Source organism: Saccopteryx bilineata, chromosome X (assembly GCF_036850765.1).
Source record: "Saccopteryx bilineata isolate mSacBil1 chromosome X, mSacBil1_pri_phased_curated, whole genome shotgun sequence".
NCBI lineage: Eukaryota > Metazoa > Chordata > Mammalia > Chiroptera > Emballonuridae > Saccopteryx > Saccopteryx bilineata.
This window is the reverse complement of record NC_089502.1, coordinates 12,197,321-12,216,159: the sequence shown is the minus strand read 5'-3', so window position 1 is coordinate 12,216,159 and position 18,839 is coordinate 12,197,321. Positions and strand designations below refer to the sequence as shown.

The following is an 18,839-nucleotide window of genomic DNA, read 5'->3' as shown; positions in this document are numbered from 1 at the left end:
GTATGTTTATATCATTAACAAGGTTTTACAAATTAATTTTTAAATCATGTCATTTTAATTTAATAATAGTATCTTAACTGGCCATTTGTAATTCTGGCAACAAAATCTGCTGTACTCCTGAGTTGTTATTATTTTCAATTTATTCTTAAGAGACTATCTGTTCATTCTAAACACTGAACTACTAAAAGATAAGTATTTTCCCTTATATATATGTATTTGAAAAAAAAAGCTCTGTCTTAAAACTATTTATTCAATTTAGTACAAAACTGTTACATAACTAAATATAGTTGAAGGTAGGAGATAAAAATATGCTGCAAAATGTCAGGAAAATATGTCAGAAAAACTGCTATGTTTTTTATATTAATTGCTTTAAGAATTAGAGGCTAGAATTACTTGAGATATAAATATATATATATATATATTACTGTACTATAAATTTAAAGGTAGTTTTATTATAACCTCAGTAAATCAAAGATGTATAGACTTCATAATTTTGCAATGCTGAAAATAAGAAAGGTTTTTTTGAGGGCAGACCGATGTTTTTGAAAGTTATACCTAAGACTCAAGAAATTAGTTTGAAATAGAACGAAGTGAATCAATAATAAGAAATGCTAAGAAGCCAAAAATAAATTCTAAAAAGAAAAATGTTGACAGTGTTTACTAGTTTGTTTCCAAATAATTAATTTTCAGGGATCATAGGAACAAAGTATTTTTTATATATACTAGCAGATAAAAAATAACTGCTTTGTTTTATTTCCAGTCAAAATATTTGTTGACAGTTCTGGTATAATATTTTTTTGGAAGCTGGTGTGCATTGTATACATACAAAATATCATCACACTTGCATTATCCAGAGCCCTGTTCTCACCTGCAGGGATAAATGGTGGCTGTGGAAGCTGCAGGTTAGCCAGAACCTGTTGGCAGTGTACAACACTGGGATTGAAGACTGATGCGGCAGCATTGGTCTTTTCAAGTGCCGATCTTTTCGGTATCAGTTGAAATGCACTAGGCTGTAAGGCCTGTGAGGGAGGTATGGATTAATAAATAATACCAAATAAAGTAAATAATGTACTCAAATCAAGCAAGCTGCAGTTAGATAAGGAATAGTCTGGAAACCCTCTGCAGGCACATCCATCGATCAAGGTAACCAACCACAGAGATTAAGCAGTTCACTAAATGAGGACTTAGTTCAAAACCAGAAAAAAAACAAACCACACTCACACAAGGAAAAAAAGAGGGTTTTCAACTTCACTAATTTAGACACATATGAAAGGACATCACCGTATCACCATTTGGGCAGAATGTGTCAAGAAGCTGCTAACAGCAAATAAGTATTAAAAATTAACATTTCAGGGATGCTTATCTATTAATCTATTAAAGTGAGATTAGCAGAGACAACTGCTATAGCAGGAAAAAAATTTCTTCTAGTTAAAATTACAATACTGTTTATTTGACCCCCTTTACTTCTCTCCCCAGCATACAATGCAATGAATAGTTCACGTGCCATGGAGATGTACACCTGAAACCTATGTGTTCCAATGGACCAATGTCAGCCCAGTAAATTTAATTTCTTTTTTTTTGACAGAGACAGAGAGAGTCAGAGAGAGGGGCAGATAGGGACAGACAGACAAGAAGGGAGAGAGATGAGAGGCATCAATTCTTTATTACAGCTCCTTAGTTGTTCATTGACTGCTTTCTCATATGTGCCTTGACTGGGGGCTACAGCAGAGCCAGTGACCATTTAGCTCAAGCCAGCGACCATGGGGTCATATCTATGATCCCACGCTCAAGCCAACAACCCCGCACTCAAGCTGGTGAGGCTGTGCTCAAGCCTGATGAGCACGCACTCAAGCCAGCAACCTCGGGTTTTGAACCTGCTTAATCTGCGTCCCAGTCTGATGCTCTATCCACTGCACAACCCTCTGGTCAGGCCCAGTAAATTTAATTTCTAAAGAAATAGTTTGATATGAATTTAGGAGATATATGGTATACAGGTGATGAAAGAGATCATTAGTAATTATAGCCTGATACTCTAGCTCTATAAAACAAAATCTAAATTATATGAGGACTACAGATTCAATTTTTATTTTTTTACAGAGACAGAGAGAGAGTCAGAGAGAGGGATAGATAGGGACAGACAGACAGGAATGAAGAGAGATGAGAAGCATCAATCATCAGTTTTTCATTGCGACACCTTAGTTCACTGATTGCTTTCTCACATGTGCCTTGACTGTGGGCCTTCAGCAGACCGAGTAACCACTTGCTCAAGCCAGCGACCTTGGGTCCAAGCTGGTGAGCTTTGCTCAAACCAGATGAGCCTGTGCTCAAGCTGGTGACCTCGGGATCTCAAACCTGGGTCCTCCACATCCCAGTACGACCCTCTATCCACTGCGCCACTGCCTAGTCAGGCCAGATTCAAATTTTATAACTATTTATCTCCCAACTAACATGTAAGGGAAAAGCAAACTTCTTCATGGAAAACCTTTGTTTAAACTTATTTCAGACAAATTCATATGGGCCAATTTGCCTTTACCACTAAGACTCTGCTCTGATTAGTTACTCAGAAAAAAAATTATATTGACATTCACAAGTAACATTCAATTGAAGGCCAACTATGTAATGTTTAAATTTCGACATGGAAATTTGGGACTGACTTATGTGCATTTTAGTAAAAACACCCAAATTATCAGAAATAAGAAAATATGTATGAAGGTCTCATGCCCATATGGGGGACAGGTACATGATGGCACCAGCAAGCCGTTCTTTATATACCTTGCAAATAATGAGAACCTTTATTTTTAGGGGGCTAGCTGTATTTTTCTCTTTTATAATAGGTCCATGCTATTTCTGAACTCTGTGCCACCAACAAAAATAATCTAAAACTTGAAGGCTTATATTCTGCATTGAATATTCTGGATATGTCTTATTTTCACAGATTAAGATCCCCTCATTTGAAAGAATTTCATATATATATATATATATATATATATATATATATATATATATATATATGGTGGTGAAGTCTTTTATTTTAACACTCATAAACAGATAATATTGTCCAGATCAAAGTAGAAAATACATTTGTACTACTTTGGTGCTCAGATCTTTTCAGTTCTAAGAGAATAGGGGTATTGAGAAAGTGGAGCAAGTCCAAAATTGGTGCTGTGTCCTTAAAGTCATAGTTTACCAAGAAAACTTTGGAGAAATTTGGGGTATCTCATTTAGAGAAAAAGATATTAGAGTCACCACTCCTATGAAGTAAGCATTGACTTACTCTGTGTAATGAAATAAGTGTAAGTTCCAGTTACAGTGAAGTGAATTTCAACTTATCATGAAGAAAATATTGTTAACAAATGAGGAGATTTGAAAATAAATGTATTTCCCTTATTAAAGGTAAGGGGTCTGTCAGGTTCTTCAGTGTCTTGTGATTTTTTTCCACAGTCAGGAAATGTGAGATTCCCCAGGATTTTTGTCCATTAGTGGATTGTTATATCCTATTACAATAAGAAATTCCCAAGCCAAAAAAGAAATAGCAAGCAGATTACCAAAATAATTGACAGCTGTGACAAACTACTAATCATAATTCTTATTTCCCAGCCTTTCATACCATAGTGTGTCATGCAAATATTTTCCCTAGCTCTTTTTTTTTCAAAGTTAACTAGAACTAAATTTTCCCCCTTACTGACTTGTTAGTACAACTCTTCCTGCCTCTTCTTCCAACCCTTTAGAAATGTCCCGCTGCCTTGTCTGGCTGCTTCCTTGAAACCATTCCTCCAGAAAGAAAAAAGAATCTTAACCTTTGCAAAATGAGAGGCTACTTATCATCCCATCTTCCAAGTCCTCTGTTTTTAAGTCATTAAGGATATTACTGGAAAAATGCCCAAGGAGATGGTTCACAGGCAGAGAGGCAATTTGCTGTCTTTTTCAGATACTAAGGCCAGTTGAACCATTCAAAACTAATTTACTGTTTAAATTATATATATATTTTTTCTCTTTCTCTAAAAATGGGATAAAAAGCACAATAGACTAAAATCATTAGTAAAGCTTTTCAATAATTACCTTTAGAAAATTTTAGTAGATGAAGTAGAATAGATTCTCTTTTCCAGCATATAGATTGGCTATTCATATTAAGATCCACTAGTGACTATCCAAGATTACAGTTGTAACAGACTAGATACATTGGAGAATATATTAATTATTTACCCCCAAATAAATAGCCTGCAATTCCTGGTCTGTTCTTACCATCGCAGTGGCAGCTGAATGGTTCATGTGGTGATGAGCTGCCTTGAGTTTGGCTTGCAAGTGTGGGGGAGGATGAAAGTACTTGCATTTCTCCCGGGAGCATCGGCCTTTGATGTAATCCATGCAGATGGTCACAGTATTATCACTTGCCTCAATCATAGAAACATCAGTAGGATGAGCATAGCGGCAATCATTCTCACCTCGGGTACAATTTCCACGCTGAAATTCTCGGCAAACCTTAAAGAAAAAAAAGAAGATGATTAGGTTTTATTTATTTTGCCAACGAATTTAAAAGCAATAGTATACGTTATTTTATTTTATTTAATTTTTTGTATTTTTCTTAAGTTAGAAGCGAGGAGGCAGACAGATTCCTGCATGCACCCGACTGGGATCCACCCAGCATGCCCACCAGGGGGCGATGCTCTGCCCATCTGGGGTGTCGCTCTGTTGCATCCAGAGCCATTCTAGCACCTGAGGCAGAGGCCATGGAGCCATCCTCAGTGCCCAGGCCAACTTTGCTCCAATGGAGCCTTAACTGCAGGAACAGAGAGAGACAGAGAGGAAGGAGAGGGGGAGGGGTGGAGAAGCAGATGGGCGCTTCTCCTGTGTGCCCTGACAGGGAACCGAACCCGGGACTTCCACTTGTGGGGCTAACACTACTGCTGACCCAACTGGCCAGGGCCATACTATATGTTATTTTATAATCTATTTAGAAAAAATCTAAAAAAACCTGAAGGATAAGGTAAAGCCATATTCACTATCAGATGTAAATACAGACAACATTTTGATTCCTAGAAAAATAAATCTTTTCTCTCCAAAAGAAAGTGGTCTGGTTTTTTTACATTGAAATAAAAGTGCTTCAGAGCACTGTTGGAAAACAATTTTTAATTTTCCACTTAATAATTAGCTAAGTTTGCAAAAATAATTGTCTTGTTAATTTTCAAGGTTCATCTTTATTTTTTTAATTGATTTTAGAGAGAGGAGAGAGCGAGAAAGAAAAGGTAAGAGTGGGAAGCATCAACTCATAGTAGTTGCTTGTCGTATGTGCCTTAGCTCAGAATGCTCGGGGTTTTGAACCAACGACCTCAGAGTTCCATGTTGTTGCTTTTTCCACTGCACTACCACAGGTCAGGTCCCAAACCAGTTTTCATCACACAACAATGTGGTTTTTCAGGGGCAGATTTTTGGACTGTCATTGAATTACATTATGTGTAAAAACAAATTTTATTGTGATACACTATCAGACATTTAAGGAGCTGCCAAATGAAGCAGGTTTTGTAAGATATTGACTAGTTATTTATGAAGAATGACAAGAGATGTTTGAAGGACTCCAGTAAAACAGAAAGCTGTTTGAAATTTCTTTTAGATTTTTTTTCTTAGGCATCAAGGGATACTTAATATCTAATACATCATTCTTAAAGTGGAAAAAAAGAGGTTTAGATACTATGAAGCTCATTTACATCCCATATTCATAGATTAGTCTACTTTTTTCAGTTTGATTATTCTATCAAATAGAGACTCATCAATAAATATAGAAGTTCCAGTCTATGTAGCTGAAACCTGGTCAAAACCAGCATTCCCACCAGATTTCCCATGCAAAGGAGATGCAGTCTGAGGTGGGTACACTAAGGCATTATTTGGCCTACTGTACAAGTGAATCAATGCATTTCACAAAAAGCATAATTGCAGTAGTAAGACATTTAATATTTTTTGAATTTATACTCTGTAAGCTAACAACCCAGATACACTTATTTAAAGCATTCAAAACATTGGGCTCTGAGAATGTTGTTTTGTGCATAAACTTAATATCAAAACCTATATGTATATGTATATGTACACACATATATTTCTACATAAATACCTCCAGTTTATCTGTACGCATCAGTTTTGGACCAGCAGCTCCTGGCAATGCAAGAGGTGGGTTTCCAGAAAACAGAACAGGTGCATTTGGTAAAAGTTCAGCAGGAACCAGGCCCATTCCAGGATGAGGTAAGTAAGGATTGAAAGCCATGGTAGGATTAGCTGCAAGTGATGGAGTCATAGGAAAGGAAGTCTGTACATTTAAAAGAGAAAAAGTGTTAGAGGTAAACAGATTATTCCTATTAAAACACAAGGTAGCATTCTTTTAGAAAGCCTTAGCATATCAAAATTTGCCATTGTTTCTTAGACTTTCTTTTAGATTCATATCAATTTCATATAGGAACTGTTTTTAAACCATCAAATTTCTTTGAGTAACAAATTTATTGGTAAATTGACAAAACAAGCCACATAAGTTTAGCAATCATGAGTTAATTAAATTTAATGTCATGATGGATTGTGTTCCAAATGTGTTTTCCTTAGCACTTCAATTTTTACCCAGGAAACAATGTCACCAATGGTATAATATTTATGGATAATCAGCCTTGTCTTCTTCCATAGGCATAGACTTTGCAAGCAGATTTCTGCTTCTCCTGAAAGCCCACTTTGTTAGACCCTCTTTCTTCCTCTTCCCCATCAGCACTGTTTGGCTGTAAGGCTGCTTGTCCTACACAGTTTCCTCTTGCTCTACCAGACACTTGCTTTCTTTGCCCATTATTAATTACAGAAGACAGCAATGAGTCAGAAATAAAGAGGTAGATTTTGAAAAGTGGGGAGTGTATCAATTTCATGATATCTACCCAAAATGAGATTGATATGGTTATTTAAAAATAAATTAAAGGTCCCATTTCACTAACTAATCGGACTTGCTTAGAGTTGTCTTTATCTAGGGGGCCAGATGATATCCACAGTTCAAAAAGAAGCCTTAAAAATACTACAAGGATCCCATTAGGCAGGAAGAAGTAAGAAAGCAAGAGTATAAGGTACATAAACTGGAGTATAACTTGTGAAGAAAATCTTAAAAAATTAAAAATAAATTTAAAAAAGAAAAAAATATTTATAAACACAGAGTTCTTGTTTTTCTATTTTAAAAAAGTCTTAATCTTAAAGGGCATGATATATATATTACCTTTATTACCTGTAAACATATAATTTATCACTTTACTGTGCTGTAATTTAGGTTGTTCCACATGTGTGAGTCTGGACTTCTCAACGTGGTCATAATTTCTTTGATAGTTCTCTTGTCACCACTGTAGAACCCAATACTTAGTGTATGACTTATTGACTGATATAATCAATGTTAAATTTTAAAACAAATGTAACAAAAAATAAAAATAAATATTTAAATGAATTAATAACAAATCATGATTCAATGCACATTTTAAAAATAGACTCTATAAAGTAGTGCTTTGTTGTGCAACTGGTAGTGTTTTACCATGTATTATTAAAAAGATGTGTCCTTTTATACCTTTTTAAATTTTTGTTTTCATTGAAAAAAAATAATGTATCTGCTACACTGACAACCAGCTGTGTTCACACCTTTTGATAAATCACACTAATCGGAACTACTTAAATACAGTTAGAATAGGAGGTTGTGGAGTATGGAGTGAAGAGCAATATATATTCACTCCATCACCTATAGTCTGACTTGAAATTTTCATCAGCATAATATTCTTCTTAAAGTCATTGTTATAAACCACATTCATCTGTGAAGGAAGGATCTCCCCATTGCCACTCTATCTTAGATGAGTTTATCAAATTAGCTAATTGGCAATGGAGAAGGACAGAGTCCCCCCCCCAAAAAAAAATAGCAAGGTTCACTAGTGTCTGTAGAGAGGGCATGGGGCCAAGAGCTTTAAATAGAAAGGGGCAACATCAGGTGCCAGAAAGATTGTGGAGCCATCAGGGAGGTGCTTTTAAGGATTGAGGACAACTAGTCAAAGGCTGATCTAGCCTAACTAGGTATTATGATGTAAGAAGCTTTATAGACATGTCATACTTTTTATTGAATAAGATATAAAGATCCAGAAATTAGCTGATGCGATATTATCTTATACATAATGAGTTAGAAATCTCTTGGAAACAGTCACTCAGGCACACTTCCACAAAAAGGTAGACCTTATTAATTTGATGATTTATGGTTTTCTCAAAATCAGCAAGTCTCTAATCATAAAAACTTTATATTTGAACCACACAATAGTGTTCTATGTTGAACTTCCTTTTTTCTCTGTCAAAGTAAATTTCTCACTAAAGCCACCATCTTCTGTTGGACATCTGTATGTCCTCTTTGGAGAAGTGTCTATTCATTCCTTTTGACCATTTTTTGATTGGATTGTTTGTCTTCCTGGTGTTGAGTTTTACAAGTTCTTATAAATTTTGGTTATTAACCCCTTATCAGATGTATTGTTGAATATGTTCTCGCATTGTGTGGTTTGTCTTTTATTCTGTTCATATTGACTTTAGCTGTGCAAAAGCTTTTTTGTTTGATATAGTCTCATTTGTTTATCCTGTCTTTTATTTTCACTTGCCTGTGGAGATAAATCAGCAAATATATATATATATATATATATATATATATATATATATATATATATATTGCTGCGAGAGATGTCAGAGAGCTTACTGCCTATGTTTTCTTCTAAGTCGCTTATGGTTTTACGGCTTACATTTAAGTCTTTTATCCATTTTGTGTTTATTTTTGTGAATGATGTAAGTTGGTGGTCTAGTTTCAATTTTTGGCAGGTAGCTGTCCAATTTTCCAACACCATTTGTTAAAGAGACTGTATTTACTCCACTGTATGCTCTTACTTCATTTGTCAAATATCAATTGTCCATAAAGATGTGGGTTTATTCCGGAGTTCTTTGTTCTGTCCCATTGATCTATATACCAGTTCTTATGCCAGTACCAACCTGTTCTGAGTAAAATGGCCTTGTAGTATAACTTGATATCTGGAAGTGTGATACCTTCCACTTTATTCTTCTTTTTCAAGATTGCTGAGGCTATTCATATTTTTTGTTGGTTCCATATAAATTTTTGAAATATGTGTTCTATATCTTTGAAGTCTGTCATTGGTATTTAATTGGCATTGTATTGAATTTATAAATTGCTTTGGGTAATATAGACATTGTAATGATGTTTATTCTTCCTATCCATGAACATTGTATATGCTTCCACTTGTTTGTATCTTCATTGATTTCTTTTATCAATGTTTTCTAATTTTCTGAGCAAAAACCTTTAATCTCCTTGGTTAAATGTTCAGCATCACTAATCATTAGAGAAATGCAAATTAAAACCACAATGAGATACCACCTCACACCAGTCTGAATGGCGTTCATTAACATAGCAACACATAATAAGTGCTGGCAAGGATGTGGAGAAAAGGGAGCCCTCCTACACTGCTGATGGGAATGCAGACCGGTGCAGCTCCTGTGGAAAACAGTATGGAGATTCCTCAAAAAATTAAAAATGAAACTGCCTTTTGACCCAGCCATCCCACTTTTAAGAATATATCCCAAGAACAACATATCACTGATTAAAAAAATGTACCCCCATGTTTATGGCAGCATTATTCACAACAGAAAGATCTGGAAACAGCCCAAGTGTCTCTCAGTGGTCAAATGGATTAAAAAGCAGTGGTACATATATACAATGGAATACTATGGGGCTATGAAAAAGAAGGAAATATTACTTTTTGCAACAACATGGATGGACCTGGGAGTGATTATGTTAAGTGAAATAAGCCAGGCAGAGAAAGAAATATATCATATGACCTCATTCATTTGAGGAATCCAAGGAAAAATGTGAACTGAGGAATAGAATTGAGACATAGGAGGGATCAAAGGGACCAGAGGAAAGGAAGACAGAGGGAAAGGGGATGATAGGATGGGATAATCCTGCAGGGAAGTGGGGAGGCGCTGTGGGGAGGGGGACAAGGGAGATGTTGAGGGGAATATGGGGCAGGGGGGATGAATTTGGGGTGACACTAGAATCTATGTAAACACAATAAATTAAAAAACAAACAAACAACAAAAAAAAAACCCCACCATCCTCTGGATACTTTTTGCTTTTGCCTTTTACAGAACTGACAAGGACCGTTATTACATTTTTTAAAAAGAGAAAAGAACTATTGAATTAAAAGAAAGACCTGCAAGTGTGTGGAATTTCCAATTAAAACCATCATTAAAAACTAATAAATACTGATTAATTACTAATAATTAAACCTTATGTACATGTAATCAACGCATCCTAATTAAAGTAGTTCTGAACTTTATACTTTTTTCTTTCTTTTTTTGGGGGGGATTTTCTTGGTTAAGTTCTGCTTTCGTTGGAATATATTTTAACCTTCTTAACTTTGTTACATGTGTATGAAAATAAGTTGTAAATTAATTAAAATCTATGTAAATGGTACAAGGGACTTGTTAAAAATGTTGATTTTTTTTGTTTGTTTGTTTTTTAAATAAATTTTTATTAATGGTAATGGGATGACATTAATAAATCAGGGTACATATATTCCAAGAAAACATGTCTAGGTTATTTTGTCATTAAATTATGTTGCATACCCCTCGCCCAAAGTCAGATTGTCCTCCGCCACTCTCTATCTAGTTCTCTGTGCCCCTCCCCCTCCCCCTAACTCTCTCCCTCCCTCCCTCCCATGTCCTCCCTCCCCCCACCCCTGGTAACCACCACACTCTTGTCCATGTCTCTTAGTCTCGTTTTTATGTTCCACCAATGTATGGAATCATGTAGTTTTTGTTTATTTCTGATTTACTTATTTCACTCCGTATAATGTTATCAAGATCCCACCATTTTGCTGTAAATGTTCCGATGTCATCATTTCTTATGGCTGAGTAGTATTCCATAGTGTATATGTGCCACATCTTCTTTATCCAGTCTTCTATTGAAGGGCTTTTTGGTTGTTTCCATGTCTTGGCCACTGTGAACAGTGCTGCAATGAACATGGGGCTACATGTGTCTTTACGTATCAATGTTTCTGAGGTTTTGGGGTATATACCCAGTAGAGGGATTGCTGGGTCATAAGGTAGTTCTATTTGCAGTTTTTTGAGGAACCACCATACTTTCCTCCATAATGGTTGTACTACTTTACAGTCCCACCAACAGTGGATGAGAGTTCCCTTTTCTCTGCAGCCTCTCCAACATTTGCTATTACTCATCTTGTTGATAATAGCTAATCTAACAGGTGTGAGGTGGTATCTCATTGTAGTTTTGATTTGCATTTCTCTAATAACTAATGAAGCTGAGCATCTTTTCATATATCTGTTGGCCATTTGTATCTCTTCCTGGGAGAAGTGTCTGTTCATGTCCTCTTCCCATTTTTTTATTGGATTGTTTGTTTGTTTGTTGTTGAATTTTATGAGTTCTTTGTAAATTTTGGATATCAGGCCATTATCTGAGCTGTTGTTTGAAAATATCATTTCCCATTTAAAGGACCTATATAATGAAAATTACAAAGCATTGTTAAGGGAAATCGAAAAAGATACAATGAGATGGAAAAATATTTCTTGTTCTTGGATAGGAAGAATAAATATAATCAAAATGGCCATATTACCCAAAGCAATATACAAATTTAATGCAATTCCCATCAAAATTCCTATGAGATTTTTTAAAGAAATAGAACAAAAAATCATCAGATTTATATGGAACTATAAAAAACCCCGAATAGCCAAAACAATCCTAAGGAAAAAGAATGAAGCTGGGGGCATTACAATACCTGACTTTAAACTATATTATAGGGCCACGATAATCAAAACAGCATGGTATTGGCAGAAAAATAGATACTCAGACCAATGGAACAGAATAGAAAGCCCAGAAATAAAACCACATATATATGGTCAAATAATCTTTGATAAAGGGGCCAACAACACACAATGGAGAAAAGAAAGCCTCTTCAACAAATGGTGTTGGGAAAACTGGAAAACCACATGCAAAAGAATGAAGCTTGACTACAGCCTGTCCCTGTGTACTAAAATTAATTCAAAATGGATCAAAGACCTAAATATAAGACCTGAAACAATAAAGTACATAGAAGAAGACATAGGTACTAAAATCATGGACCTGGGTTTTAAAGAACATTTTATGAACTTGACTCCAATGGCAAGAGAAGTGAAGGCAAAGCTAAATGAATGGGACTACATCAGAATAAAAAGTTTTTGCTCAGCAAGAGAAACTGATATCAAAATAAACAGACAGCCAAATGTTGATGTTTTTAACGTTTCACTGCATACTATACTGTACCGTCTTTATGTTTTAAAGTTAGTAAGTATTACAGCTTTTATAAACCTTTACTCCTTGAGTATAAACTGTATTCTATAAGTATGTTATCAAAAGAAGCAACTTCCCCTATCCCAATTCTAGGGCATAAGCAAGAACTTCTGAGATTTTTATTTATTTTCAAATGGGCCTTTCTTTTTTCTCACTCCCACCTCTGCCCCAGAGTAACTACTCCACTTCATGAATTTGAACATTGTAGGGCAGGGGTCAGGACCCTTTCTGGCTGAGAGAGCCATGAACGCCATATATTTTAAAATGTACTTTCATGAGAGCCATACAATGACTTGTGTACATTAGGCATTATTCAATAAAAATTTGGTGTTGTCCCAGAGGACAGCTATGATTGGCTCCAGCCACCCACAACCATGAACATGAGTGGTAGGAAGTTCATTGATTTTAATACATGAGAATGTTTTATATTTTTAACGTTATTATTTGTTTTATTAAAGACTTGTCTGTGAGCCAGATGCAGCCATCAAAAAGCCACATCTGCCTGAAAGCCATAGCTTCCCAACCCCTGTTCTAGGGCTTAGCTCTGGAAACAGCCCCCTGTTAAGCCAAGCAGCTGCAAGCTCATACATTCATCTTGTAATTATTAACTTTAATCCTGCTTATATTATATCACAGCCTTAGATGTCAGTTGAGGCATCATAAACTGATACAAGTGGTAATTTTTATTTTAAAGAAAAAAAGTTCGGCCTTGGTCAGTTGGCTCACTGGAAGAACATTGGCCCTGTGTGCAGAAGTCCCAGGTTCGATTCCTGGTCAGGGAATACAGAAGAAGCGACCATCTGCTTCTCCAACACCCTTCTCCCTTCTCTCTCTCTATCTCTCTCTTCCCCTCCCCCAGCCATGGCTCAGCTGGAGCAAGTTAGCCCGGGGCACCGAAAATGGCTTCATGGCCTCTCCACAGGCACTAAAAATGGCTCAGTTGCCAAGCAACGAAGGAACAGCCTCAAATGGGCAGAACATTGCCCCATAGTGGAGTTTGCCAGGTGGATCCCAGGGCACACATGGGAGCCTGTCTCTCTGCCTCCCTACTTCTCAGTTAAGAAAAAAAAAAGAAAAGGAAAGGAAAAGGTTCCTGACAGGTTAAATCTGATTTCTAATTTTAGCCTGAGATGGCCTGGACACTTAAATGTTTCTGATATTAACTCAAACCTAAATTATTTATTAATATTTGAAAATATGGGAAGTCTGTCTTCTTAAAACCGGAAATGTGGATTTTCAGCTTTCTCTCAGTTTTATAAAACCAACAAAAATGGTAAAAAGAATTGACTTTATTAAAAAAAAATCACCCAGATAATTATTTACTCTCATTGTCTCTGGCAGGATCATCTCCTAAGATAGGGATTCCCACAGGTTCTTCAGTGATTTACATAGTGTCTAGAAACTCTAAGAGTCTTAGCAAAGCCTCCTAAATATCAGTGAATTATCTATGGAACAATGACCCCTAATCTTTTTTAGTCCTGGATTCTCTGAGAGTCAGATCAAAAGTATGGATCTTGTTCACAGAAAAATTCATATGTGCACAAATGCTGCACACAATCTCAGGAAGTTCATGAACTTCAATGAAGTTCACACTGGTTGTAGTTATGGATTACTTACTGTTTACTTGTGTTTTAGGATAAGTTGGAAAACTACAAACCCTGAGCTGAGTCCTGTCTGCCTTGTTTTTATATGGCCAGAATGATAAGAATGGTTTCTACATTTTTAAATGGTTGAAAAAAGTAAATGATCAAAAATATTTCATTGTACCTGGCCAGTTAGCTCAGTGGTAGAGCATCAGTGTGTGTATGTCCCAGGTTCAATTCCCATTCAGGGAACACAGAAGCACCCATTTGCTTCTCCACCCTTCTCCCTCTCCTTTCTCTCTATCTCTCTCTTCCCTTCCTGCAGCGAAGGTTATATTGGAGCAAAGTTGGCTCGGACACTGAGGATGACTCCATGGCTTCCACCTCAGGTGCTAGAATGGCTCCAGTTGCAATAGAGCAGTGCCCCAGATGGGTAGAGCATAGGTCCCTAGTGGGCATGCTGGGTGGATCCCTGTCAGGTACATGTGGAAATCTGTCTCTTTGCCTCCCTGCTTCTCACTTCAGAAAAATACAAAAATAAATAAATAAAAATATTTCATAAAACATGAAAATTATATGAAATTAATATTTCAAGTGTCTATAAAGTTCACTTTTCTCATTAGATCTGTGTTACAAAGGTTGTAGATACTTGTTTTCTCTCTTATTATAGAAGTACAGTATCTGAATAATATCCTCAACTTTGTCATTGTCCCACAAAGCCTAAAGTCTTCATTATCTAGTCATTAACAGAAAAGTTTGCTGACCCCTTGATCTAGAGAATTCCCAAAAATAAAGCACTTCATCAATTTTTGGATTAAAGTACTAATCACATAAATCTTTTAATGTCAATTTAATACTTGTGGCAAGATTTAGAAGTTGAAAAAGTTAACTTTAGAAACTGATACTAAAGTACTCGCTGAAATGATCTTTAATAGAGTCACTAAAATTAGGGCTCTAAACTACTTGTTAATAGAAAAATAACTACTCAGTGATGAAGTTTGATAGAATCCTATAAAGATAAAATTTTAAGATTCACCATATATTGGTCTTAAAAGATTCTGAAGTACTTCTGAATATTAATATAATTCAATGAAAAACTATGCCTCAAATAGATATGTCTAATTTACACATATAGCTTAGAAACATTGATTTAATATTTAAAATAGTATATTCCTCATGCTAAGACAAAGAAATAAAAAGTAAAGTTTACACAAAATCCATCTTTGTGTTTCCCCAACAGCCCAGATCTATCCATAGTCACTTCAATAATATCCAAAGTCAGTTACAATTATTGTTGGATGAATGCAAAATACATTAAGTCACTTCAGCTAATCTTGCCCTGAAATCAATATAATAATTGTGGCCTTCCAACTTTGAGGTTCTACCTAGAGGTGAATGACTAACTATTTTTATTTATAGGGTGGTAAACATTTGGTAACAATCTGTGGACTTGATTTTAATACTAGAAAAATAGTACTCTTAATTTTTACTAACACTCAATACTTAATTTTATTGCTCATTTATAATCATTTATATAGTATAAAAGGAAGCCTACTTCACCATCACCATTCATATTTCTATCCTTAGATTATTCCAAAACCCTTTGAAATGTATAATATTTGTTTCTATCAGACTTTAGAAACTGTTCCTGTGGAGCACAAATGAATAATCTTGGTTTCACAGTTTTGTTTGGTCATCTTTGTGTGATTTTCTACAGGGACTGAAGTGGCCAAAAAGCAAGAGAGTAGATCCACATAACCTCTACAAGTTAATTGTTCCCTCGGTAATTGAGAATTAACTTTATGAATAGACACAGCAGATAGTGCTGCTTATACACTAATCATACTTGTTAATGAATAAGTAACTGTGGATCCAGAGAAAACTAAGAAAAAAATAGTACAAGGGTCAAAAGTGGATAGATAGAAGCTAGACCCGGATTTTCTGACCTTATTAATCACAGAAGTCTCCAAATAAGAGGAAGCAGTAAAGGTAGGCAGGTCAGTGAAAGATCAATAAATTATTGTGAGTATAAAAAGGTATAAAGTATAGCATGCAAGGGAGGACAAGTCATGGTTTAGATCTGCCTGTATTTAGTGGAGGAGAAGCTAGGAAGTAGGCAAGGAGCTATAATGGAAAACCTAGACACAGATCAGTATAACATCATGTGATGATTAGAAGTAAGGATCTGGCAAGAGGGCAAATGGCTTCTTTCTTATATGGGCAAGGTAATTTTGACTTTGTTCCCAAGTGAACAAGAATGTATCTAGAAAGGTTTTTTTGGTGAACTAACATGTGATACTGACAATTCAATTACTTTAGCATTTTAGTATTCCACCAGGAAAGGAAAAGTATTTGTAAAAAATCAAGTAGTTACCCAATTTAAACAAAAGGTATAAAACAAAATATACATTATTTTTTAATGGGGGATGCCAAGAGCTTAAAAACAAAACAAAGTACCAACAAGACATGTAGAGATTATAAACATCTCAGTGCAAGTCCAGAATAAATGGATGCTAATGGTTTTAATAATCAAGGGTTCAACAACCACCAAAATAACACAAATCAAAACAAAACCTCACATAGTTAATAGCAAGATAACTCTATAGAGGAAAAAAAAAGAAAAGCTCAAAGTTATATAAAAAACACAGAGGATCAGTTGTATATTAGAAATTAAGGGGCTAACAAAAAATATTTCACCATCTTACTGTTATACAGTATTTTCCTAGTGGGTAAAGACTGTTTCTATCCTTGAAAATATCTTTTTATCTACTTATTACCCTTTTAAATGTTTGTCACAGAGTAGATGCTCAATAAATATTTACAGAATTGAGTGAAAAGGGGTTCTTAAGCCATTACTTATTTTTATGAACACCAATTAGAAAAAGCCAATTCAGAAATCACAGTACAAAAGAAACACTCAAGGATCAAAAGTAGTGGATGAATTCATCAGTTTAACTTTCTACTGAGGGAGACTTTAAACAGAATGCCAATCAAATTATCTTTTGATATAGGTGTGAAATGTTAGATGAAATGCTATGAGAAGCATGGGTATTTTATATGCTCACACACGTGTGTGTGGATGTATATGGATGCACACATACACACATATGCATGTATACATTTTAAAATTAATGGCTAAGTCATCAGCACAAAAAGGTATTCAATGAAGAGTTCTGAGAAAAACAGTTTAGTGGTACTGTAGACCAAAATATGTAACTTCTTTTCACAAAATGTGTGGTTCTAGGCTACTTGTGAATTGTTAATATGACTAGCTAAAGTAGTATTTAGTAGATCCTTATGGGATATTAAGGATCTTAGGGTTGTTTGGGGAACATGTTTAACTTTAAGATTATTATCTGGGATGTGGAGGAGGGGGTGGAGAAGGGTATAAAGAGGGTCACATATAAGATGCCGGAAAATAATTCGATTTTGGGTGGTGGGCATACAATGTAATCAACAGTTCAAATGCTATAGAAATGTTCAACTGAAATCTACATACTTGTATTGATTAAAGTCATCCTGCTAAAGTTAATTTTCTAAGTAAAAAGTTTTTTTTTTAAAAAAAAAAAAGATTATTATCATGTGCAGGGGCAACCACAGGATTTATAATAAGTCTCCTGATGGAGATCTGAGGAAGGGGATGACTTGATAAAAAAAATATCATTCTTCATAGGTAAAATTGTCAAACATTGGTTTTGTTTATTATTTCTGTTATTATTTTGTTTATCTTCCATCAGAGAAAACAATTTTTACAAAGCTCTCCCAGCTTCCTGTCTTCATCTCACTAGTGATCATAGCAAGAAATTTTAAGGTAGTTGGCTGTAGCTTAGACTGGGACCAAGAATAGGGAAGCTAACAGGACCATGTTTTCTCCATTTTCTTGTTAGCACCAGACTGTAACCAATTGAGCTATCCAGCCCCAGAGGAAAAGGATACAAAATGAACTGACAGGAGATTATGTTAAATTTATCCCATGGGAATATATGAGGGAGGATAAATGGAGAATGTTGAAGTTAATAATTATCAAAGAAACTGGGCTCTGTAAAAGATATACTGTACAAATGCCCTTTTTTTTGGCTGCAGAAGTGTAGCATTTCTGTTTATGAAAGAAAAATGATTCCACATTGTATACTAACAGAGTTGGCATAAGGCAGCAAACCTACTATTGGTGTGATTTATTTTATTTTATTTTTATTATAAAAGGAGTTTTAAGCAGTATAATATACACAGCATTGGAAAAGGACCTGAACAACCGCTCTACTTTGGACCAGTAATTGCAAATTGGGAGTGAATCCAGGATCTGTGTGGCCTGAAGATTTTTTGGTAGAGTTGGGAAGGAAACTTTATAGAGAGATTATAGAGAGATATACTCTTGATTTTTTTTTAAATTTTTAATTAGACAATTAAATTTAACAGGGTGACATTGGTCAACTAGAGTACATAGATTTAGAGAAAATATCTCCACATCAATTGGATAGTCGATTATGCTGTATACCCATCACCCAAAGTCAAATCATCCTCTGACACCTTATATTTTGTTTCTCTTTTTTAAATAAATTTTTATTAATTTTAATGAGGTAATATCAGTGAATCAAGGTATATATACACTATGGAACACTACTCAGCCATAAGAAATTATGACATCAGATAATTTACAACAAAATGGATGGATCTTGATAACATTATACTGAGCAAAATAAGCAAATCAGAAAAAACTAAGAACTATATGATTCCATACATAGGTGGGACATAAAAAATCGACTCAGGGACCTGGACAAGAGTGTGGTGGTTATGCGGGGGGGGGAGGGGAGAGCGAGGGAGAGGGGATGGGGGAAGGGGAGGGGCACAAAGAAAACCAGATAGAAGGTGACGGAGGA

The 18,839-nt window shown here is 35.4% G+C and overlaps 1 protein-coding gene across 6 annotated transcripts in view; it reads right to left on the bottom strand.

Annotated features, from left to right (window-relative positions):
* MBNL3 (muscleblind like splicing regulator 3) overlaps window positions 1-18,839 on the bottom strand; it is a 93,922-nt gene that overhangs the window by 14,943 nt on the left and 60,140 nt on the right. For 5 of the 6 annotated variants that reach the window (XM_066248883.1, XM_066248886.1, XM_066248884.1 and 2 more), the window contains exons 3-5: window positions 6,104-6,295; window positions 4,243-4,479; window positions 869-1,019 (exon numbers count right to left, since the gene is read on the bottom strand). In XM_066248883.1, the coding sequence (XP_066104980.1) occupies window positions 869-1,019; window positions 4,243-4,479; window positions 6,104-6,295 (580 nt within the window). The remainder of the gene's footprint in view (window positions 1-868; window positions 1,020-4,242; window positions 4,480-6,103; window positions 6,296-18,839) is intronic. The other variant, XM_066248887.1, reaches the window with a different exon arrangement.